The 26,366-nt window shown below is 40.5% G+C and overlaps 1 protein-coding gene across 1 annotated transcript; it reads left to right on the top strand.

The window, feature by feature from the left end:
- Positions 1 to 1,516: 1,516 nt before the first annotated feature.
- On the top strand, positions 1,517 to 24,655 carry IGSF10 (immunoglobulin superfamily member 10). The gene is made up of 6 exons (XM_052648903.1): positions 1,517 to 1,710; positions 3,089 to 3,218; positions 5,527 to 5,917; positions 11,437 to 15,747; positions 16,212 to 17,109; positions 22,747 to 24,655. Exons 1-6 carry the CDS (start codon positions 1,517 to 1,519, stop codon positions 24,653 to 24,655), a joined length of 7,833 nt encoding a protein of 2,610 aa, XP_052504863.1.
- The last annotated feature ends 1,711 nt before the right edge of the window (positions 24,656 to 26,366 follow it).

Here is a 26,366-nt window from a genome sequence, read left to right on the forward strand (position 1 = left end):
AGCGTGGCCCACTGTAGGGCAGGTATAAGGCTCAAGCCCTCTCAGCTGGCCAGTTACTATTCGTTATGGTCATCATTTGGCAGTGATGTGTATAATTTGTCTTTTTTTTTTTTTTGGCAAAAACTTAAGACAATAGGAAGAGATTTATTCATCCTTTCACTGATTACAGCTCTAACTAAAAGTGTTTTTGAAGGTTTAAGAAAATGAAAAACCAAACGTGCTCAGTGATAAAACATGTATTATGAAACTTCACTTGATCACACATATACAGAAACACACACATCCAATAAAGAAAAGGCTAGAAGGAATAGAACAAAATGATATTGATTATATCTGGGTGGTGGGGAGTATAAGTAATTTTCTTTATTTGACTTATTTACAACTTCTAACTTTTCAGTGTTGCACACGTATTAGCTTTATAATCAATTTTTTTAAGTCTAAAAGAACGAATGTATAAACAGGAAACTAAACTTTATGTATTTCAGTTGTCACAATATCCCCATTATGCTTTCCATTTTCTTTTTTTTAATGAATCCCTAAGTAAAAGGGATTCCTGCTTTTCATTAAGAAGTGAAAATCTGTAAAGGAATTTTCACAATACCCTGCTTGTCACAGGAGTCCATATGAGGCCCACACACACTATGGCTTTGTAGTTAGCTTTACCGTAAAAGCTGCAAATGAAATTGGTCCCTAATAACCGAACTAAAAAGCCTCTTGATGAAAGTTAAAGAGGAGAGTGAAAAAGTTGGCTTAAAGCTCAACATTCAGAAAACTAAGATCATGGCATCCGGTCCCATCACTTCATGGGAAATAGATGAGGAAACAGTGTCAGACTTTATTTTGGGGGGCTTCAAAATCACTACAGATGGTGATTGCAGCCATGAAATTAAAAGACGCTTACTCCTTGGAAGGAAAGTTATGACCAACCTAGACAGCATATTCAAAACCAGAGACATTACTTTGCCAACAAAGGTCCATCTAGTCAAGGCCAGTGGTCTTGTATGGATGTGAGAGTTGGACTGTGAAGAAAACTGAGCACCAAAGAATTGATGCTTTTGAACTGTGGTATTGGAGAAGACTCTTGAGAGTCCCTTGGACTGCAAGGAGATCCAACCAGTCCATCCTAAAAGAGATCAGTCCTAGGTGTTCTTTGGAAGGACTGACGCTAAAGTTGAAACTCCAATATTTTGGCCACCTCATGCGAAGAGTTGACTAATTGAAAAAGACTCTGAAGCTGGGAGGGATTGGGGGCAGGAGAAGAAGGTGACGACAGAGGATGAGATGGCTGGATGGCATCACGGACTCGATGGACGTGAGTCTGAGTGAACTCTGGGAATTGGTGAACAGGGAGGCCTGGCGTGCTGCGATTCCTGGGGTCGCAAAGAGTTGGACATGACTGAGCGACTGAACTGAACCTTACAGGACAGTGTCCCAGATTATCCATTACTGTGTGTGGTCTACTGGAACTCTGCTCAAACCATATTTATAACTGAGGTATGATGTTTTTTTTTTCAGGATGAAGCCGAAAGGCAGGGGAAACACCAGCTTATTGCTCTCCTTCACTGCATTCTGCCTGATAGCCCTCCCTGGGGGCAGGGCCTGTCCTCGCCGCTGTGCCTGTTACGTGCCTACAGAGGTGCACTGCACGTTTCGGTACCTCACCTCCATCCCAGAGAGCATCCCACCCAACGTGGAACGTATCAATTTAGGGTGAGTGAGGGTGCTTGTCTTGCTTCATTCTCAAGGAGGGATTGAGTACACTAGTGATATCCCCAAAACAGTTGCGACTTTGGTAGATTAACCACAATTCTGTTAATAATACTTTCCTTCCGAAATGAGTGCATGAGGATCTTAAGCTTTCTGGGGCAATAAGAAAAATTTTCCCTGTAAGCTTTTACTAAGGGAAAGTTTTTCTAGAACCCAAAGTCATTCATGGTAGGCTGAGACCCCCATGATTATAGAAAAGCTTCATTCTGGCTCTATCTTTATTCTGGCTGAGTAACAATATAGCTCTTGCTAAGATTTAGAGTTATGATAATATCCATGAGGTAAATGTCCTCCTATAATATATATGAAAAGTTAACTAGATATTTTTTTTAAGGCCTTTGGATTTTTTTTCCCACACAAACTGACTTATTTAAAATACTTTAAAAATGCATAAATAATTAAATCTGCTAAAAAGTGACTGTATTTTAAAGGCTGGTGAAAAAATGTGTGTGAATGAACAAAAAGGCAGACTTAACATCTTTTGACATTAGTGAGCACCGACTGTGGACCAAACACAAGGACAGTACCAGGGATATAATGATGAAGGATACATTATTCATGTGTAGAAACCAGTTAAAGTGAAAAGACAGATGTATAATCAGTACAACTTACTAAGAATTGTAATACAGCATACTAAGTGTCTTGGGAATAATCACTACTGATAACAGCTAACATTACTTGTGTCCTGGCATTGGGCTAAGCACTCTTCATGAATGCATTCATTTAATCCTCAAAACCTGTTTCAAGTAGGTTCTATTATTTGCATTTTATAGACAAGGAAACTGAGGCAAAGAAAGGTTATTGGTTTTTTTTTTTAACCCAGGATTGGCCCTACTCCCAGGAGCCAGGTACCTGAGTTCATAATCATATCTAAAACACTTGACTTCAGAGCCCAGACTTCTTAACCATTGTTTCATAATGATGAATTCCACCTGGGAGAACGAGGGGCAATGTCATTAGGGAATGGGCTGGGTCTTAACAGTGTTCACAAATAGAGAAGGCTGGAGTTAAGGGCATTCCAACGTGAAGATACAACATAACATACAAAGGTTTGAAAATGAGAAGGGATGTAGCATGTTCCAGGAATGTGAGTAGAATAATTTTAACTGACAATGCAAGGGCTGGGTGAAGGGGCTGACCTTCCATGGCATCTGATGAATTCCAGTATTTCAAGCATTGGGTTATCTCCTTAGAGCACAGGGAATCTTTAGTGGGGTGTGTGTTTGAGAGGTGGGGAGTGAAATTCAGTTGTGTGTGTGCATTTGTTGGGTTTTGCTTTGACATTTGTACTTTAGTTGACAGACTTATGTTTTTATTTCAGGTACAACAGCTTGGTTAGATTAACAGAAGCAGATTTTTCTGGCCTGAACAAGTTGGAGTTACTAATGCTACACAGCAATGGCATTCACACAATCCCTGCTAAGACCTTCTCAGATTTGCAAGCCTTGCAGGTGAGACTGATGTTGGGAAGGGGCAAGTTAATGAGGTGAGATGTGCCTCCAAAACCTACCTGTTCCTGCTGCTGCTGCTAAGTCGCTTCAGTCGTGTCTGACTCTGTGCGACCCCAAAGACGGCAGCCCACCAGGCTCCCCTGTCCCTGGGATTCTCCAGGCAAGAACACTGGAGTGGGTTGCCATATATATGTGTATATGTGTATATATATATATATATATATATATATATATACACTCCCTCTTCAGTCTCCCTCCCACTGCCACCCATCCCAGCCCTCTAGGTCATCACAGAGCATCACTGAGCCATTCCGCAGCTTCCCAAAGCTATGTTTTACACATGGTAGTGTATATATGTCAGCTACTGTTTCTCCACCCTCTCCTTCCCCTGCTGCATCCACAAGCTCCTGCCCTGCAAATAGATTCATCCGTACCATTTTTCTAGATTCCGTATATATGTGTTAATATATGGTATTTGTGTTTCTCTTTCTGACTTCATTCTGTATGACAGACTCTAGGTTCATACGTCATTACAACTGACAATTTCATTCCTTTTGATGGCTGAGTAATATACCATTGTATTTATGTACCACATCTTCTTTGTCCATTCATCTGTTGATGGACCTCCTGGCTATTGTAAATAGTGTTGAAATGAACATTGGGTTATATGTGTCCTTTTGAATTATGGTTTTCTCAGGGTATATGCCCACCACTGGGATTGCTGGGGCATATGGTAGTTTTATTCCTGGTTTCTTAAGGAACCTCCATACTGTTTGGTTGTAAAAGCAATATATTTTGTAAGTTTCACTTTACTTTTGCATTGCTTTATTAAAATTTTTTTTTTTAAGTTATGAGGACTTCTAAGAATGTATCAAATATTTTAAGAATTACTACTCCAGTAGGCAAGAAAGTGAAAAGTAGGAAGAACTCTTAGGAACAAGAACAAAGGTAATGCAGGAAACATCAGGCATAAAGATTGGTATGTCTGCTGTAAGTAGGACCTGACACTTTAGAGAAGTTAATTCAATTTATGATGTCTATTAATTTTTTAATAAAAAGTAAAACTACTGTTCAGAAGTACAACCATACCTGATTTTAAATTAGAAAAAGATGTCTCCCAAAGGTCCTCATAGATGACAGTAAAGCAAACTGTCAGTTCTACCCTTAAAAAAGATAAATTGCCAGTGCACAGTGAGTCTTCTCACACCACATCAAGGCTGTGTAAAGCCATAGGTTTAAGTCTAGATAAGTGATTATGTTGACTTGGTTTAATCAGGCTTTATTTGGAAGATATATCTTCAGCAGATTAGATGGAGTTTCTTCATGGAATTCACACATGTTTTTCTTGACCAAGTTTCCAATAGATATTGATGAACATTGAGTTTGGTAATATTTGGGGCAAAGTTGTTCCATGTCACCAAATTTTCTTTATTAGGAAACTTAACATTCCAGAAAAGCATTCTCAACAGAGATGACAGATTAGGTCAAATCAGGAAAATATGGTAAATCATCGTTTTTACTAGCATTTTTTTTTCTTTTTGGGAAAAAGAGTATGTTCAGCTGGTAGCTGGAGAAGGAATTGGAGAATACCCAAGTGCGACTGAAATACTGAAAAATTATTTTAACTTCAATTAAAATCACATTACTCTTAATAGCTAAAAACTTAAAAAAACAAAAACAAAAACAAAAAAAAAAAACCCAAATGTCTATCAACTCATAAATGGATAAACAAGTTACATGTATAAAGTGGACTACTCAATAGTAAGAATGAATAACTGACTTATACACTAAACTAGTGGTAAGTCTTGAAAATAAGGCTAGTTGGAAAAAGGCAGACACAGAAGACCACATATTGTATCACCCATTATTTTAAATATTGAGAATTGGCAAATCCAGAGAAACAAAGTAAATCAGTGGTTTTCTAGGTCTAGGAGGAGGGGGGAAATTGTTTCACCTGTACTTCCACCCCACTACTTTCTTACTTCATTGCATTGTTTTGAAATAAACCTGAGATATCATGTTTCATCTGTAAGTACTTCTATATATATATATATCAAAATTTGAGTCTTTTAAAAATAGGTGTAAAATATTGTTTTACCTTAAAATTATAGCATTAATTCATCAATATCACAAACTATTCATGAGTGTTCTAATTTCCCTGATATTCCGATATTTAATTTGCAGCTAGTTTGTCGAATTAGGATCCACACAATGACTGGATAATCTCAGTGTATGTTTTATTATGAATATGCTTGTCCTTTTTGCGGTAATTCCTTTGACAAAATAAGCGTGTTCTTTGTATTCTTAGGTCTTAAAAATGAGCTATAACAAAGTTCGAAAACTTCAGAAGGACACTTTTTATGGCCTCAGGAGCTTGACACGGTTGCATATGGACCACAACAACATTGAGTTTATAAACCCAGAGGTTTTTTATGGACTCACCTCTCTCCGACTGGTGCACTTGGAAGGGAACCACCTCACTAAGCTTCATCCGGATACATTTGTCTCCCTGCGCTACCTCCGGATATTTAAAACATCTTTCATTAAGTACCTATACTTGTCTGATAACTTTCTGAGCTCCATCCCTCAAGAGATGGTCACCTACATGTCTGATCTGGAAAGCCTTTATCTTCATGGGAATCCTTGGATCTGCGACTGTCAACTGAAATGGCTGTCTGACTGGTTACGGGAGAAGCCAGGTACCTAGACTATTTCTTTGTTATAATTCAATAGACGAAATCTGCATGGAGATGTTGAAAGAAAATGGAATCTCAATAATTCAGTGAGAATGAACTGTCTTAATTCATCAATTAATAATCTTTAATTCAGGTCAATAATCACTTCTGGCTTTTAGCAAGATTGGGAGCTAAGAAATGTATCATGTGTTACTCTTCCCTACTTACCACAAGACATAGAAACCCTTCCCTCTTCTTATTTTCCTTTCAGTCATTTGGTCAATACATATTTTTTTGAGTTTTATTCAAGGCCTTGTGCTCAGCAAAGCAACTGCCAAGAGCTCTGTGTCTGCTCTAATGACACATCTGGTGGGATACAGATAAGCAATCAGAATGTAAAACGTGCTTTGACAGCAAAGTAATAGACAAGATGCATTCAGTCAACAAATAGCTACAAGAAGTCAGAGAGAACACAGGGATGCAAAAGTGACTGTGGAGCTTTCACTCCTGGAGAAAATGGGTTAACAACTAATTGCACTATTTCAATTAATTCAGTCCGTAGGGAATGACTGAAAGGAGCCCATTAGTTTTGACATCTAAGCGGTGGCTGATTGGAAAGAGCAATGAGAGCTGGATTGTTATGCAGGGGTTGGGGAGGCAGGGCTACAGTTGATCCTGGAGAGACCTGGCTTGAAGTGAGGGAAGAACGGTGACTGCCAGATGGAAATATGCCATCACTCAGGACTCTCTGAGCATCAAACAGACATGAGCACATTAAAGCTAAGGAGAGAGTTTTGAGAGGGAGAAGGCAGCAACATTGCAGAAAGAGCAGATCATCAACTGAGCCAGTCCCCTGAAAAGGCTGGATGGCAACAGACCCAGCCTTTAGGTGGGTGGAGGGGTTTTCCTTAGGAGACAGGAGAGAAAAGGACTAGATGGGTACAGAGGCAAGTGAGTTCATGGGTCTAGTGGAGAGCGTAAGCAAGTTCTTACCTGATGCCTTTTCCTTCTTTGTTAAGTTGTAGGAGAGGTAACTAAGGAGGGTGCTAGGAAGGGGTCAAGGTTGGAAGTCTGAGAAAAGTGGAAAAAATCTGCAGTTGCTGTGGTGAAATATATAGAAACACACACATATATATATATATGTATGTGTATATACACTTAGTCAATATAATTAGTCAAAAAGTGAACTGCTTTAGGCCAAAAGATACCACCTTTGCGCTCCACGAGTTTGCAATCTTGTAGGTAAATATGCTCAACCCATAGAAAGACAATGAGGCATGGATGAAAAACAGCAAAATGTTTATACTGAAAACTTAGTTCTATAGGAGGCAGAATCAGTAAGTCACTTCTGCCTTGAAAAACATACCGAAAGAAAAGGAAGGAATAATAGGGAGGGAGCAGGAAGGTAACATATATTCAGTTTGTGTTGGACATGGTGCCTGTTGCTTTCTACTTAATCCTCAATTTAGAGATGAAGAAATTGAGGCTAGAAAAGTTGGGTATCTTGGGCTAGTCATTTAGATTCTTATAGATCAGTTTTCTCACCTGCAACATAGGGATACCAATAATTGAAACAAGTAATTAAAATAATACATATAAAGTGCTTAGCAAAATAGATGACATAACATAAGCATTCAACAAACGTGATTATCGTGATTTTCATTGTCACCCAGCTAACAGGGCTAGAAAGTAGAAAAGCAGAAACTCAAAGTCTAGTCCTTTTTCTGTAATGTATTTGTGATGGAGAAACTGCTTTGTACATATAAACAGGGTAAGTCTCATGAAGAGGGCAATAAGTAGCCCAGGTTCCCTGGCATGGGCTAGCATAGACTGGCATGGGTTTTGTCTTTTGCTGTCTTACTTCACTTAGTATGGTAATCTCTGGTCCATCCCTGTTGTTGCAAATAACATTATTCCATTCTTTTTATGGCTACATAACATTCCATTGTATATACACCACATTAATTTTTTCCATTCATTTGTCAATGGACATGTCTTGGCCAGTGTAAGAAGTGCTGCTATGAACACCGGGGCACATGATCTTTTTGAATTCAAGTTTACTCTGGATATATGTCCAGGAGTATGATTTGCAGAATCATATGTTAACTCTTTTGTTGTGTGTAAGGAACCTAGATAGTGTTCCACGTACTGGGTACATCATCTACAACAGTGTAGGAGGGTTCCCTTTTCTCTTCATCCTCTCCAGTCACATCAGCTTCTGCTTTGATATTTTTTTTCATCTACTTCAAGAGACTGATAGTTTCTCATACCTTCAAATGTCTTATTTGATCCTTTTGTATGTATGTGGTCAGTAGTCAAATATAACACAGCTTCATCTGTTTACGGCTATCTTCCACTCCTGGGCTTCACAAAGTTCTAGGTGTTGTTTTTCTAGGAAATATGGATTTGTGGCCTTTTCTCTGACAGCTTTATCACAAATATTAAATTTATGTCCTTTTATTGTTCCCAAGCCTTTCTATATGCATAACTTATTTTAATGGCAAGCACAGTGTAATTTTTATATAATACCAACAGTGCATGTAACTCAGTTGAAGAGAAAACAAAATATATAAACAGCTATGGCAGTATTGGTGTGTGTGCCAGCAGTGGTAGCTATAACAAGACTGCCAGCTGGTCAGTCACTGCTGTAAGACAACCAACTGTAAGACACATCTCAATTTGCAAGCTAAAATGTGAAAGAAATGTGGTCTTAGAATTAGACTGCCTTTCCTCCCTTTCTCTAATCTTTCCATCCATTTGCCAGGGCTGGAGACAAACAGACTAGACAGTTCTTTCTACTAGTGGGTGATGAGGGCTAGGATAGGGGAAGTGGAAGGTACCGGGAGAACATAAAGCTGGGAGCCCACTGAGAAGGAGTGCTCTTCCAGCTTGTTGACGAAGAAGGTAAGTAGTCAGGCAGTAATGGAAGACAGCCTATCAGACAGCCAGTGTATTGCAAGTAGAAGGACAGCGTATGCTAAGAGCGTGACAGGGTATGGCAGAGTTGAGGACTGGAAGGTGTTTCTGTGTGAATGGAATCTAGGGTGATGGAGAGAATGGAAATAATGTGATCAGATTTGCAACTGAGCTAAAATACTTGATGTCCAGGGCTGTGAGTATAATTCTATGATGAGGTTTAATTAAACCATCAGTCTGCTTTTTTTTTTTTTTTTTTTTGCTATAGCAGGGTTTGAGCCCAGGCTACTGGGAAGTAGTAAAAGGTCACAGCTGGTTGGTAAGTAGGTGGTTGATAAAAGCCTCTTTGACAGGCTTGCCAACTACCTCCTCTGGGTAAGCTGGCACTTTACAATTTGCTGAAGAATGCTGAGGAGCCAGATATATATGACAGTGCCTGTCTCACTGAAGAGTTTGGAGTCAGTGATCAGAGAGATTTGTCTCAGGCCTTTGAGGAACTGCACAATTACAGGAAGGTGATTTGACCCTGTGCAGTCACTTTGTCAAATGAGATCTTCTAAGAAGTACAGTGCTTCTTTTACATGCTGTGTCTAAATGCATGATATGGAACAGGATGGAAGGGCCTAGCTGTATTTTGTATAAGGTAAAACCCGTATCTCTTATCAAGTATTGCTGTGACCAGCCATTTAAAATAGGCTCACCAGAGTAGTATTTTTATTTTTTTTGCAGAGAAGAATGACAAATTAATATCAAAATGAGACTAATATTAAAGAGACTTTACACAAAAATCCCATGTATCTGGAAATTAAATGTCCACTTTTAAATGATAGGTGTATCTAAGATGCCATGACAAGGAAAATTAGAATAAAAATGAAAAGAGAACTTACCAGAATTTGTTGCATGCAACTGAAGCTGCTCAATTAAATACAATGTGGAATCTTGAATAAGATATGAAAACAAATAATGGTCACTAGCATAAAATTTTGTGAAATTTGAACAAAATCTGTACTTTAAATAATACTATATCACTGGTTAATTTTCTGTTTTGTATTTTTTTTTTTACAACATAGTATTTCTTTATATTCTCAGAGTTGGATTAAAGCCTCAAGCCTCACTCAATTTTTTTTTTTTAAATCACTAGTAAATTTTATAGACTTTTAGCAGTAATGCTACTGCTACTGATAAGTCACTTCAGTCGTGTCCGACTCTGTGCGACTCCATGGACTGCAGCCATCCAGTTCCTCCGTCCATGGGATTTCCCCGGCAAGAGTACTGGAGTGCGTTGCCATTGCCTTCTCCTGTAACCGAGTCATGATGCCCAGCCGGTCTCCCTCCCGTGCCGGGAGGTGCCCCCTCCTTCTGGGCTTGGGCAGGGGCGGACAGGAGCCGGCAACTGAGCAGGCGGGATGCAGGTTGAGGGAGCTCACTGATTTAAAACGACGGAGGCTGCCTAAGCTCCCCCTGCCCTCCCTGCTCTCAGTCTCCTCGGCCCGCTGCTCCGTGTTCTCCTTCTCTTCTTCGATCAACCGGATCTCTTTGTTGATGGCGTCCAGCTGCTCCTGCAGCATCACAGTCAGAGTCTCGGCATCGCCCTGCCCGCTGGGTGACAGCTGAGTGGCCGAGCTGAAGAGGGTGACCCTGTCGCCCTCGCCGTCAGACACGCCCTCGTCATTCTCGAACGCTTGTGCCAACGTGGCCCAAGCGTTCCAGAGTGACGAGGGCGTGTCTGACGGCGAGTGCAGTAATACTAGATGCCAAAATACATGGAACTATATCAAAGTTTTCAGGTAAATTAGAAATCTAACACTCTATGCATACTAAATAAAATGAGCGGAAACAAAAAGCTTTTGTACATACCTATATATAGTATATATGTCAGACCTTTCATGGGCTGCCCCATTGCTTGGGCACAGCTTTCCTCTCTCCACATTAAACCTGATCCTCCTCAACTGAGTCTACCTCAGGTGCCAAAGTCATACTGTGTCTTTCTGCACTCTTCTTAATAACCCTCTGTTCAGCCACATCCTCACCTCTTTCTTGATTGGTTCTACCGGCTTCATTATTTCCAGCATCCATCTTGTTCTCTCCATTCCTATTGGGACCAAGCTAGACCAGGCCAAGGTACCTTGTAATTCATTCATCATTCTTTTTAGTAATGGACAGAAACTTGGGTTTTTAATGATATCCAAGAATGTATAAATGGTAACTTATCAAACAAGTTATCATTTAAAGGACACTGAAATTCTCTGAGTCTTAAAACATTAAATGGGGAAACAGAACTAAATAAGCTAATAAAAAGTGATAAACATATCATTTTGTTTTGCCAGGTAAGGGAACTACTCAATTAATACTGAGTACCAAATATGTACCCCAAGTGCTTTTTAGGCATGGAAAATATAGCTATGAGCATGAGAAACAAAATTCTTGTGCCTATGGATGTAATATTGTGGCAGGGTATATAGACAATAACATTTTCAGAAATCAATCCAAAGACCAAAAAAAAAAAAAAAAGGAAACACTAAAATTTCCAAATTGTTTCAAGTTCTAGCAAAAGCTACTTATTCAAAATGTTTAAATGTTAATTCATGAAGAAGCCACAATGGGCAATAATTGTCATTTTTTTCTAGATATCATAAAATGCAAAAAGGACAGAAGTCCCTCCAGTCCTCAGCAGTGTCCGCTTTGCATGAACCCCAGGACCTCTAAAGGCAAGCCCTTAGTTATGGTCCCAGCTGCAGCTTTCCTGTGTGCCAAACCCACCATTGACCCCTCTCTGAAGCTGAAGAACTTGACTGTTCTGGAAGACAGTGGTTCTGTGTCGATCTCTCCCCATGAGTTCATGGCTCCCTTCGGCTCTCTGACTTTGAATATAACAGACCAGACTGGAAATGAAGCTAACATGATCTGCAGTATCCAAAAGCCAGCAACGACCTCATCCATTGCGTTCACTGCAGAAAATGACTACATCATGCTAAATGCTTCGTTTTCAACATTCCTGGTGTGTAACATAGATTACAGCCACATTCAGCCAGTGTGGCAGGTTCTGGCTTTGTACAGTGACTCTCCTCTGATCCTAGAAAGGAGTCACTTGTTCACTGAAACCCCACAACTCTGCTACAAATATAAACAGGTGGTACTGAAGCCTGAAGACATCTTTACCAACATTGAGGCTGGTCTCAGAGCAGATCCCCCGTGGTTAATGCAACACCGAATTTCCTTGCAACTAAACAGAACTGCCACCACCCTCAGTACACTGCAGATCCAGTACTCCAGTGATGTCCAAGTCACTTTACCAAGGTCAGAGATAAAGCCAGAGACACACAGATGGACCATGATTTCCAAAGATAACAGTACTAAGCTGGAACGCACTGTTTTGGTCGGTGGGACCGTTGACCTAGACTGCCCTGGCCAAGGAGAGCCTCCCCCACATCTGGAGTGGCTTCTAGCTGATGGAAGTAAAGTGAGAGCCCCTTATGTGAGTGAGGACGGACGAATCCTGATAGGCAAAAGTGGAAAACTGGGACTCCAGATGGCTGATAGTTCTGACACTGGCCTATACCACTGCATAAGCACTAACTACGATGATGCAGATATCCTCACATACAGGATTACCGTGGTAGAGCCCAGTGTAGAAGCCTACCGGGAAAATGGAGCTCGTCATATAGCTTCTGTTGGTGAAACACTTGACCTTCCTTGCCATTCTACCGGTATCCCAGATGCCTCTGTTAGCTGGGTTCTCCCAGGAAACACTGTGCTTCAACAGTCCTCAAGAGATAAGCAAATTCTTAACAATGGCACATTAAGACTATTACAGGTCGCTCAAAAAGACCAGGGTCACTATCACTGTGTAGCAGCCAACCCAGCAGGGGTCGATATTTTAGTTAACCAAGTCTTAGTCAAAATAAAAGGGCAAAAGTCAGCAGAGCATCATGCAGAAACAGATGGATCAGGGTTTGATGAGCCCAGTTCCATGGGTCAGCTTCAGGGTCCACCAGCTACACATCTCCCCACGTCTCCTCCCGTGGGGGCTGAGGCTGGAACACACGTCTTGAGCCCAAGTAAGAATCCCCAACAGCGGGTATTAATATCCCAAAGGCGTGGAGAGTCAACCAGCTGGCGTTACAGGGAGCACAGGAGGCAATTCCCTCCCTCTGCCCGGAGAATTGACCCACGGCACTGGGCAGCGCTTTTGGAGAAAGCTAAAAAGAATGTTATGCCAGAAAAGCAAGAAAATACCACAGGAAAGCCGCCTCCACCAGTCACCCAACTCCTGGATATACCTGGTGAGGAAGCAGACTCATCAGGCATGCTCCCTCCAGATGAGCAACTTACGGTCCCAACAACTAAAGCTGCAGATGTTCTGACAAGGACAGTGACTGCAGATTCCAGAAAATCACCTGACAGCCCCGTGACAAGTAAAACTGATGGCACCCCAGTCTCCCCAATTGTGAGTCCACAGACCCTATCACCTGAAAAACCAAGAGATTTCAGACCATCTGCTACTATTAAAACTCAAGTCACGCCAAAGAATATAAACCCAACCGCATCAAGCAAAATGGAAGACACAACCAACCCAAATTTACCTAATGTGTTTCCTCTACTAACTGAAGCAACTCTGTTTCAGGATGCTGACAACATGGAGAGTAAAAAAGAGCCCTTGCAAACTGCATCCCCAGTAACAGTGGGGGCTACTGCGATCAAAGATACCCATATCCAAACGCTGAGTAATGCTGTGGGCAAAGCTGGTATATTTTTAGGGTCAGTAAAAGCCACAAATAGTTATCAGAGATCTGTAACAGGAGTTGGTGAACCCAGGAGCCATCACTCTCCTTCTCAAAGTACTCACAAACCTAGCCCCACTAAGCTCCGTTCAGGCCCACACACTGCTGCTCCTTCTCAGTTACACATTCCTAGAAAGAGTACAATGAACAGTCCGCTGTCCAGGCACTTTGGAAGATGGCGAAAAGTTTGGAGCCGGGGGCGAATTATCAGCCCATATAGGACACCAGTTCTCCGACAGCACAGATTCAGCGTTGTAAGGCCCACACTCAGAGGCTCTTCAGAAGAAAGCACCACTGCATTTCCAGCCCCCGAGCTCAGTGCAGTGTGCCCATCCTGTTCTCCCAGAGAAAGGCTCACCACTGATGAGGCAGCATTGTCTTCTCCAAGCTTATCCCCCATCACCCTCCCCAAAACTGAAATTGCCAGCGTCACAGTAGAAGAACCTACAACTCTAGTTCACAACTCATCATTACTGCTTGAGAACAAACCGAATGCAGATGCTGAGAAGACCACCCCTATGATAAGATACTTCAGTGCTGAAAGTGCCCAAGTGACTTCAGCTACTGCAGTTACGACTCATGCAACAAATACTAGTTACCCAAGTGGGTCTAAAGCCAGTGAAACCACCAGATACTCTGTGATTGTATCCCCACTGCCAGGTCCCACCATCAAGTCACCTGTGCCTACCACTCTAGCTATTAGCAGATTTTCAAGAAGGAAAATCCCCTGGCATCAGATCTTTGTAAATAACCACATCCAAAGAGAAAAGCTAAAGAATCAGCATAAATTTGGTTCACAAAGCAGCACAGACACAGTGCTTCCTAAAATATCTCCTGCTTTGCCCACAGATAAAGTTTCTCCCTTCCATTTCAAAACACTCTCAGCTAGTGTAATGAAAATCCCATCCATAACAGCAGCCACAACTCACCTCAGTAACACACACAGCCTTGTAAGTCTCCCAACAATGAAGGAGCTGCCCTCCCTACCCATTTACCCTACGCCTCCTAGTAGCTCCAGCAAAGAATCAAGTGCAAATTCCCTATCAATGCAAACAGACATGCTGACGACCACCCCTACTGCCCCTGCATCTATCATTATCAACAAAGCCCAGATAGACAGACCCAGGGCACGAATAGTACAAAGGAAAAAGGAGCCTCAGAAGACGATGAGGGACCCAAATACCTCTCCCACCCAGACTTCTGGCTTCATTACATCCACCACTGTGACATCTCCTGTTCCAACAGCAGCTGAAACTTCAACCAAGCCCAGTGTGTCTGCTTTCACTCATTCTCCTCTAGAGAACACAAAAGAAATTTCAAGCACAGTTGGTCTTCATCCAGGAGCCTTTCATCTGACAGCTGTACTTGGACAACCATCCCAGGAGGGTACTCAGGCTTTGAAGAATAGAACTGCTTCTGAAACCACTTTGTCCAGCAAACTACAGAGTACCCCTACTAGGAACACAATCAGACACTCAACCATGCCAACCTTCCTAAGCTCCAGTGCCACTCCAATGCCAATTCCCACCTCCCCTCCCTTGAGTAATCAAAGTGAGGTTACTGACAATATGGCCATGCCCACTTTCAGGATGATGACAAGTACAATGGTTGAGGCACATGAATCCCCAAAGCACAAAGCTACTCCACAGCAACTGGCAGTAGCATCTCCCCAAACTCACCCAAATGACAAATTTGCAGTTGGAACCATTCACTTTACCTACTCTAATCTGTTACCTTCTACTCCTATGCCAGCACTAATAACAGTTAAACCACAGGATTCTAAGCATACTCACTCTCCCTGGTCAGAAAACCACTTTTGGCACAAGTCACACCCAGAAATTGCTGAAAAAGGCCAAAAGCCAGTAGTAGTGAGTGTACTGCCCACTCCAGGCCTGCCAGAGGTCACCACTCATGCTTCAAACTGGGATATACAGAAGAATGCAAAGAAAAGTGGCTTTGATAAAACAGCAGTTCAAAAAATAACAACTTCCGAATTCCTCCCCTTTGATGCTTTATCTAGGGATGTATTTGAAAGGCCCAGAATAATCGGAGGAAAAGCAGCAAGTTTTACTGTTCCAGCTAACTCAGATGCCTTTCTTCCTTGTGAGGCTGCTGGAAATCCCGTGCCCACTATCCACTGGACCAGAGTCTCGTCAGGTATTTGAAACGGTTTCTTTATACTTAGTCTTTAGTAACAAAACAAACAAAATACTGTGTGACATTTCAGAGTTACATATTCAAAGAGTCAACATCAGCATGAAATTTCTCCAAGACACACAAACTATTAATATCCTCATTTGATATATGCATGACTTTTTGCTCATTAGAAAGTTTTAAAACGTATGTTAAGACCATTTTTAAAAAAAATGCTTTTAAAGCAGGTCTAAAAACAAAAGTCATTGTGTTGAACCATCTGGCTTTTACATGAAAACTAGGGTGTTTTTTTTTTTTTTAATCCAGAAATAATTTTAGCAATCTGAAGACTAAGGATCTTAATTTTAAATATATTTGTTCCCAGGAGCCTAACAAAAAGATAGCCCTCCTTTTGTGACTTCCACATGAGCAATTTGTTTTCCATCTAAACTTTGATGACCTATGACTATAAATTTCTTTCTTATCAGGACTTGATTTATCTAAGAGGAAACTGAATAGCAGGTTCCAGGTGCTCTCCAATGGCACCCTGTCCATACAGAGAGTGGACATTCAGGACCGTGGACAGTACCTGTGCTCGGCATCCAATCCATTCGGCACAGACCACCTTCATGTCACCTTGTCCGTGGTTTCCTATCCCCCCCGGATCATGGAGAGACATACTAAGGAAATCACAGTCCATTCTGGAAGCACAGTCAAGTTGAAGTGCAGAGCTGATGGGAGGCCCAGCCCTACAATTTCCTGGATTCTTGCAAACCAGACGGTGATCTCTGAATCATCTGAGGGGAAGAGACAGGCCCTAGTGACATCTGACGGAACACTGGTCATCCACAATCTCAGCATTTATGACCGAGGCTTTTATAAATGTGTGGCCAGCAACTCAGTGGGCCAGGATGCACTGCTGGTTAAAATACAAGTCATCGCGGCCCCACCTGTTATTCTAGAGCAAAAGAGGCAAGTTATTGCAGGGACGTGGGGTGAAAGTTTGAAACTGCCCTGTACTGCAAAAGGCAATCCTCAGCCCAGTGTTCACTGGGTCCTCTCAGATGGCACTGAAGTGAAACCATTACAATTTGTCAACTCTAAGTTCTTATTTTCAAATGGAACTCTGTTTATAAGAAATGTAGCCTCTTCAGACAGGGGCACTTACGAATGCATTGCTACCAGCTCCACTGGCTCAGAGAGAAGGGTGGTAATCATCACAGTGGAAGAACAAGAGACCATCCCCAGGATAGAATCTGCATCCCAGAAATGGACTGAGGTGAATCTGGGGGACAAACTACTGCTGAACTGCTCAGCCACTGGGGAGCCAAAACCGAAAATCACCTGGAGGCTACCATCCAAGGCTGTCGTCGACCAGTGGCACAGGTAAACCATACCTTTCAGTTGAGATTATCTTCGTCTGTTTAGCTTTACAACTTCTGAAATGGAGAAAGTGGTAGAGCGAGGCTTGCAGCAATGTTAGGGAGACTCTGCTCATAAAAATAACTTGCTCTAAAGAGACCTAATCCTTTTGACATGTATATAGATATATGTAAAATATAGATTATGTAAAAAGAAACTTTCTTACATGCTGTATTCTAAGGGCCAATTTCTTGTTGAGTTTATATAGTTAAAAAAAGATTTTAAAAAAAACCTCTCATTTTCTTCCATACTTGTGACAGGTTTTTTAAAATAGTAACTGTGTAAATGTATTTATAATCTTTCTATCAAAAAATAAGAGGGAATTTTGTAATGCAAACAAGGTCTGGAGAGACGCACTTCATTAGTTTACTCTTTAGAGTCTCCTAGTAAAGCATTTTCAATTTTAGTGCAATCTGCACTTCCTTTACTCGACCCTAAAAGTGCAAAGCACTTTATGAAGTTAAGGCTTCACAAAGTGAAATGTATTCAGGACCTCCATCACTCTGATGGTGTCAGACAACACATATACACATACAGACTTTCTCTAATATGTTCTGATTCAGGCATATTAATTTTTCTCTGTTTTCTGTGGCAATTAAATCTCTTGGAAAAAATAAGAACTTACTAGATTATTGATTTTTGCTATTTGCATGACTTCATGCAATGATTTTTCATAATATGACAGAAAAGATGGGCTGAACATTTCCATTTAATGTTTATTAATAGAAACTACCCGTGCAAGTAAAATTATATGTGTAAAATTATGTGTGTAAAGTTATATGTAAAGCGTCTGCCTACAATGCGGGAGACCCGGGTTTGATTCCTGGGTCGAAGATCACCTGGAGAAGGAAACAGCAATCCAGTCTAGCACTCTTGCCTGGAAAATCCCATGGACAGAGGAGCCTGATAGGCTACAGTCCATGGGGTTGCAGAGTCAGACACGACTGATCGACTTCACTTTCACATTTTATGTGTAAAATAGATAATTTTTTTCTAGTCTCGAAGTATGAGTTGGTAATGGATATAGTTAAGGAATTTTACTTGTGATCTTTAATGCCAAGATAAATGTTAATTTTCAAGCTTTTCAAATAAGTCATCAAAATTACCTAAATTTTACACTCATCCCAAGTATAAACAGCACCAGTAGTTTCTAAGGAACTAATTCAAGCTTATTTTCAGCTGAAGGAGTCATGGTTATGAGTTTGAGCTGATGCTAATAAGAATCTTGAAGGGACAAGAAAAACTCTTCACATGCCTCTGTCAGTCATTATCGGGTTCCTGTAAACCAGGCCCAAGATAATGTTCTTGGAAAACAAGTGATAACTTTGCATGACTCAGGAATGGGTACTGGCTAAACTTTAGGGATATTTAACACAACAAGAATATAGACCATATCTATAATTAATCATTGCAGAGATACCTTTGATAAGCGTGGAGTACAGAGTTTTATAATATGTTCATCAAATTAAACTTATGTTGTTCAAATCTCAAAAAAACTAAATTTTAAATTGAAATTTAGATTTAAAATTTAAAAATGCTGAGTTATGAAATGTAAACTTCACAAGACACGTTTATGCTTGTCATCTACTGTACATATACCCACTTGTGGCATCAAATATATTCAACAGTTTACCAGTTTTTATATTTAATTGTATCAGCATGTCTATTTATTAATCACCCTGCAGTACATGGGGGTGCTTCTCATTTACCTAGAAACTGCTCATTATTCTGTGTAATCGTTAACACAGTTTCACTATCCATGAAGAAACCAATGCAGGAATAGAAGACATCACACCTGTGATGGGAATTACAAATGAAGTTCAAATTTTAGGCTGTAAAGAGAACGCCCAAAATATTTACTAGACATTAAGTAGGTTTTTAAGAATGGAAGAGGTATGAAAAAATGTAAGGGAATGTCTTAAAAAGTTAATCCAAAGGAATGTCTAAAACACATTAGCATTCTCAGAATAAATCTTGACCTAAACAGTCCAACAAATCCTCCAGAGTTTAATAGCAAAGAAATCAGGTAGGCTGTTGGTATTTCACTTTGAGAAAGACTTTTGGAACAAGGAAAGATTGTTCACAATGTGGAAAAGCCAATAGACGGTATAAGATCACAGATGCTATCAAAGGCCCACCAGAGGTACCAGCATTCTTTTATAAAAAACTACACAGCTTGTCTGCTAACTGGACACTTTTAGTGATTATTCTGCAAGTAACCCATTCAACGAGACAAGAATACTCTTTAGTTAGGTGCTTAAGATATCACCAGAAATAAAAAGGGCACTTCTGCTGTTAAATAGAGTCCTTGCTATTCCCATTTCTTGGTTCTAGAAGTCTGAATTTTAGATTCTAAAAATGAAAATTTTCATCATAGCTACACTCACACGAGTCTACTCAACCATGACCGAAATAAGCAAAACCTTTTACTTTTTAAAAGCCTAGTTGTCAGCTGAAGAAAGCAAGCCTTTTCTGAATTTTTTTTAAACTGTCTCAGAGCACTATAGGTCTACCTCCACGAATTTCAATAGGACTTACCTGACCTATGTTTCAGACAGAATTCTGTTTCCTCTGCTTCAGATTTTTGCTTCTCAAGGAGTTTGTTACAACAAAACATCAGGCCCCACCCCAGATGGGCAGAATCAGAATTTGCACTTTAAAAATATCCCCAGGTGGAGAATGAATACATATATATGTATGGCTGAGTCCCTTCACTCAGTCTGAAACTACCACTGTTAATTGGCTATACCCCAAAACAAAATAAAAAGTTAAAAGTCTGGGGAAAAAAATATAGTTAGGATGGTAATATATCTGTTCTATTAAAAAGATACAAAAATATCATATAACTAATTAAAAGTATTTTCATTAAATCAGCATGTGATCACTGAAGCGTGTCGTTTACTTGGACAAATAAATTCTCCCAGGCTTCTTTAAAAATATATATATATCTCCAGCTGAATCACATGCACAATAAGGTCCAAGAAACACTGCTTTAAAAAGATTGCAAATGCTTCATTGTCCATTAATCTTCATAAAAGAATTCCCTTTCTTTTACTCAAGGAAAACTTCCACTTTCCAAAGTCAGTTTTCTCTTAAAAACATCAGCTTATAAAAGGAAACACAATTCTCTTATATATATAAAACAACTTCCAGAAGTATCAGATTTAAAGGTCAGGGAAGTTCATTTTAAGTCACTGGTTTTCAAAGGCTTGTCCACCTACTAATAGCACTAGCATCACCTGAGAACTTGAACCTGATTCTCTATCAAAACATGCAATCTGTGTTCTTAAAAGCCGTCCAGGTGCACACTCAAATTTGAGACTGGTCTGCAAACTTAATTGTTCACAGTCACCTGGGAAGCTTGTTAAACACTGGGTTACCCAATCCGTGGCCAGATCTACTGGATCAGAATCTCTGAACAGTGAAAACCAGTAAATATGCATCTTAAATGAGACCCCCGTGTAACTCTGATGTAGGTGATGAGGGAACTGTATTGAGGATAAAGATTCACAGCAGTGGTTCTCAGACGCTGCTGCACTTGAGAGTCATTCGGAAAACTGAGTCCAAGGTCACAGTCCACACTATAAGTCACAAATTCTAGAGGTGGGAACCAGGCATCAGCACTACTTTATGCAAATACTTTTAATGTGCACCCAAGTTTGAGAAACACTGTTCTTAGCATTAGGGAAGAATGACAGCAGGTAGCGATGTAACATGTTGAAAAGGGTAAGTAACTACCTCTAAGTACTTTTTTTTTTTTCAGCTGTATGGTGAGGAACCACCTAAAGATTAAAAAATAAAAGCTAAGACCCTTGTAGTTTCCACTTTTAAGTGCATCCATAATGATGACTTTCCTTTGCTTTACATGCCAGATGAATTATTTCCAGGCTTGAGAGAAGAAAAAAAAGGCTATCAGCAGCTATAAGTTGTCCTACAATACTCTTCCTAACTAAGGTTTTTTGCTGGAAGATAAAAAATGACTTGAGGCTGTTGGACTTGTTTAGCAGTTATACTATGAAAGGTCATACACACTTTTTCACTCACCTTCTTAGCTCATGTTGCCAAAAAATTAGGAGAAACACATGTAATGAATGTTTTCACCTATAGGTGTTTTTGATTGCGTTGTTAGCAGTTACTCAGCTTCCACTGGTCTTTCTGAAAAACTATTTAGTTTTATCAAGGAAATTCTGCCATCTGGTGGTTCTGTGTGATAAGAGCGGGCCGTGCAGCGCTTCAGAGAAAAGTGATGTTTATGCAGTTCAACATAAGGCAGAGACCAAGTCATTGTACAGTTGCCTGCAGAGACAGACAAAGCTTTAGTATGCTTCTAAGGAATTTTACCTTGGCATTTACTTTTTTTATAAAAAAAGTAAAATTTACTTTCTAACCAAATAACTGATTCAGTTCAGCTGCTCAGTCGTGTCCAACTCTTTGCAACCCCATGAATCGCAGCACGCCAGGCCTCCCTGTCCATCACCAACTCTCGGAGTTCACTCAAACTCATGTCCATCGAGTCTGTCAGCCCTTCTCCTCCTGCCCCCAATCCCTCCCAGCAGCAGAGTCTTTTCCGCTGAGTCAGTTCTTCGCATAAGGTAGCCAAAGTATTGGAATTTCAGCTTTAGCATCAGTCCTTCCAATGAACATCCAGGACTGATCTCCTTTAGAATGGACTGGTTGGATCTCCTTGCGGTCCAAGGGACTCTCAAGAGTCTTCTCCAACATCACAGTTCAAAAGCATCAATTCTTCGGCGCTCGGCTTTCTTCACAGTCCAACTCTCACATCCATACATGACCACTGGAAAAACCATAGCCTTGATTAGACGGACCTTTGTTGGCAAAGTAATGTCTCTGCTTTTGAATATGCCATCTAGGTTGGTCATAGCTTTCCTTCCAAGGAATAAGTGTCTTTTAATTTCATGGCTGCAATCACCATCTGCAGTGATTTTGGAGCCCAGAAATATAAAGTCTGACACTGTTTCCACTGTTTCCCCATCTACTTCCCATGAAGTGATGGGACCAGACGCCATGATCTTCGTTTTCTGAATGTTGAGCTTTAAGCCAACTTCTTCACTCTCCTCTTTCACTTTCATCAAGAGGCTTTTCAGTTCCTCTTCACTTTCTGCCATAAGGGTGGTGTCATCTCCATATCTGAGGTTATCGGTATTTCTCCCGGCAATCTTGATTCCAGCTTGTGCTTCTAATACTCTTTAAAAGGGACAATCTGGTATCTTTTCTGAGCAAGTAGATTTGTATGTGAGTTGTTCTTTGCTGACATATACCACAGAATGGTCATCTGCTATGTAAAGTGGTCAGGACAGTCATGGGTCTAGGAAACCGCTATTTCTAACATTCTCGTCATCATTAAAAACTTTTTAAACTGAAATGCAAAGGAGGTGCGTTTGAAGTCCATCTAAGAAATACTACTTGTTTGCACACAATTTATTTGTTCAGTTAATTTCATCTTTCAGAAAAGCTTAAAAGACAGTAAAGAAGTCAGTACTAATTTTAATTTCACTGCAACGTTTAGTCCTGTGTCAATTAATATAACTCTCTTACCCTTGCTAATAGCTGCACACCTCAGTCAGTCTCTTCTTTCCTCAGAATGGGCAGCCGAATCCATGTCTACCCAAATGGATCCTTGTTTGTTGGGTCAGTAACAGAAAAAGACGGCGGGGACTACTTGTGTGTGGCAAGAAACAAAATGGGTGACGACCTGACCCTGATGCACGTAAGCCTAAGATGGAAACCGGCCAAAATTGACCACAAGCACCACTTTAAAAAGCAAGTGTTTCACGGGAAAGACTTTCAGGTCGATTGCAAGGCTTCTGGCTCACCAGTGCCCGAGATATCCTGGAGTTTGCCTGATGGGACGATGATAAACAGCGCCATGCAGGCCGATGACAGTGGCCACAGAACCAGAAGGCTCACCCTCTTCCACAACGGAACCTTATACTTCAACAAAGTTGGGATGGCAGAGGAAGGAAATTACACCTGCTATGCCCAGAACACCCTAGGGAAGGATGAAATGCAAGTCCACCTAACAGTCCTAACAGCCGCCCCGCGGATCCAGCAGAGTTACAAGACCAACACGAGAATCACAGCAGGAGACACAGCTGTCCTTGACTGTGAGGTTGTTGGAGAACCCAAGCCAAAAATATTTTGGCTGCTGCCTTCCAATGACATGATTTCATTCTCTAAGGACAGGTATACATTCCATAACAATGGGTCTTTGTCCATCAATGAAGTGAGACTGCTCGATTCTGGGGAGTATGTATGTGTGGCCCGGAATCCCAGCGGGGATGACACCAAAGCATACAAGCTGGATGTTGTCTCTAAGCCTCCATTAATCAATGGTCTGTATGCAAACAAAACTGTCATTAAAGCCACAGCTGTGAGACATTCCAAAAGACACTTTGACTGCAGAGCAGAAGGGACACCGTCTCCTCAAATCATGTGGATCATGCCCGAGAATATTTTCCTCACGGCTCCATACTATGGGAGCAGAATCACCGTCCACAAAAATGGAACCCTGGAAATCAGGAATGTGAGGCTTTCAGACTCCGCTGATTTCATCTGCGTGGCTCGGAATGAAGGAGGAGAGAGTGTGCTAGTGATACAGTTAGAGGTGGTGGAAATGCTGAGAAGGCCGACGTTCAGAAATCCATTTAATGAAAAAATAGTTGCCCAGCTTGGAAAGTCCACAGCACTGAATTGCTCTGTTGATGGGAACCCACCACCTGAAATAATCTGGATTTTACCAAATGGCACACAGTTTCCCAGTGGACCACACAGTTCTCAGTATCTAATAGCAAGTAACGGTTCTTTTATCATTTATAAAACAACACGGGATGATGCAGGAAAATACCGGTGTGGGGCAAGAAATAAAGTTGGTTACATTGAGAAATTAATTGTATTAGAAATTGGCCGAAAGCCAGTGATTCTAACTTATGAACCAGGGACAGTTTACAGTTTCAGTGGAGACACTGTATTGCTGCACTGCGTCTCTCTTGGAAGCCCTAAGCCACATATCAAATGGACTTTGCCAAGTGGTTACATAATAGATAGGCCTCAAATTAATGGAAAATACATATTGCATAAAAATGGCACCTTAGTCATCAAAGAAGCAACAGCTTATGACAGAGGAAACTACATCTGTAAGGCTCAAAATAGTATTGGTCACGCACTGATTACTGTTCCAGTAATGGTTGTAGCCTACCCTCCCCGGATTACAAATCGCCTACCCAGGAGCGTCCTCACGAGGACAGGTGTGGCCATTCAGCTCCACTGTAAGGCCCTGGGAATCCCCAAGCCAGAAATCACATGGGAGATGCCTGACCACTCCCTGTTCTCAGCGGCAAACAAAGGGAGGACACGTAGAATTCGGCCTTTTCACCCACAAGGTACCCTAGTCATTCAGAATCCGCAAACCTCGGATTCTGGGATATACAAATGCACAGCAAAGAATTCACTTGGAAGCGATTATTCAACAACTTACATTCAAGTAATCTAACAGAACATAAAACTGCCTGAACAAAGTCAACATCTGGACAGAATTTAGTTTTTGGAAGAAGTTTAATCAAAGGCAGCCATAGGCATGTAAATGAATTTGAATACATTTACAATATTAAATTTATAATAGACATGCAAAAAAAAAGGACTTATAAATAAATGCATTATGAATTGATACTGATTTTTTTTTAAATGGATCTCAAAACAAACTTTTAACTTAAGGCACTTTTATTTTGCCAACAGATAACAATGAACAATAAGAGGAAACTCTTGACCATAAAAAAACAAATGTCTAATGTACCTGAATTCTTCATTAAAGAATGGACTTTTTTTTCTTTCACTACTGTTTGCCTAGTGTCCACCTTCTATCAATGTTACAAGCATGGCACTGAGGACAAGACACAATGGAAAGGATTAAATTTGCAGTCTTGATGTTAAGTTTGCCATCCTGATGTATAAATATTGCAGTTGGTTTATAAATATTTTACTAAAACCCACAGAAACTAAGCACTGTTCTATAATTCACCATTTTGTACATACTGAAAATTTTCATTGATGGGGAATACCAAAAAATGTTTTAATAACTGCATTGAAAAATAAATGCAGGCTGACTTTTCCTCTTGTAAAAAGCAACTTAACACCCACACATCAAAAATGTGAAAAGGGGGTTGATAACATCTATCCCAAATAAAGCCATTAAAAAGCTTTTAAAATACATCGACACTTCTTTATAACTTCAAAATCTAGCTCAGGCACCCCTGGTTTGGAATTATTCATAAGGAAAATCTTCTTAGGAGGAATCACTGCTTTATGAGCATTTATTTCATTAAGTGAGCATCCTTTACGTGGTGGGGAAATGTTTGGGAAAATTTGGATTGAATACATATAATAGAGTGTCACTGTACTGAAAATGTGATCAACTCTACAAAATCTTACTTTTTGTAATCCACTGAATTTATTTATATCACGTGCTTAATCCAACCTGAATTAATTTAAGGACATTATGATTAATCTTTTCTAACTCTAGAGGCTAGCATTTTCCAGTGTAATTTCTCCAGCATCTATTTAAATATTTGTCTATTATTTAAGAAGAATTATAGGAGCCTTAATAAGTGAAAAATGAGAAAATGCCATCTGTCTTGCTCAAGTATCTCAGCACACAAAACTGAGAACTATGTTTGCCCCTGTGTATCATTTGAGAAAGATGGGGGGTGGGGGACACTTCACTGTGTCTTCATCACACCAAGTTTCGGCTTGCTCCACCTAAAGAGGTAACCTGTTTCCTACTTTCTCTGATTTTGGTATCCAGTGACCACAAGTGGTCAAAGGATACTCATTTTAACAGAGATCTCATTCTACTTCCGGGCCAAGAGGGATCAATCTAAGGACAAATGGAACCCTTTTAGGGAGGGGCCTACAGTGTAAACAGGTACATGGAAGGGCTTCCTATGTCAAGCTCCATTCTATTTCAAAGTCTTTAAGGGGAACTGGGGGCTCCATTTTTCCTAAGATAACTTCCTCTCTGTCTCACCAAGCAAATTATCAGGTTTTTCCGAAGGACAGGATTATCCTTTGTGATCATTTCAAGATAAATTAATGCATATTCTAAAAAGAAAAGAAAACTCACATGAGAGAGGATTAAGTGGGAGGAAATATAAGAATAGACAGAAAATTCTGGTTTCTCTCTGTATAAGTACACGGGGGAAAACCGG

This window comes from Budorcas taxicolor, chromosome 1, assembly GCF_023091745.1.
Source record: "Budorcas taxicolor isolate Tak-1 chromosome 1, Takin1.1, whole genome shotgun sequence".
Lineage (NCBI taxonomy): Eukaryota > Metazoa > Chordata > Mammalia > Artiodactyla > Bovidae > Budorcas > Budorcas taxicolor.

Excerpts from the sequence above, each read along its gene's own strand:
- IGSF10 (XM_052648903.1), top strand. The coding sequence starts at position 1,517 with ATGAAGCCGAAAGGCAGGGGAAACACCAGCTTATTGCTCTCCTTCACT. Across the intron at positions 3,219-5,526 it reads CAGATTTGCAAGCCTTGCAG|GTCTTAAAAATGAGCTATAA; the intron begins GTGAGACTGATG and ends TTGTATTCTTAG. Across the intron at positions 17,110-22,746 it reads GTCGTCGACCAGTGGCACAG|AATGGGCAGCCGAATCCATG; the intron begins GTAAACCATACC and ends TTCTTTCCTCAG.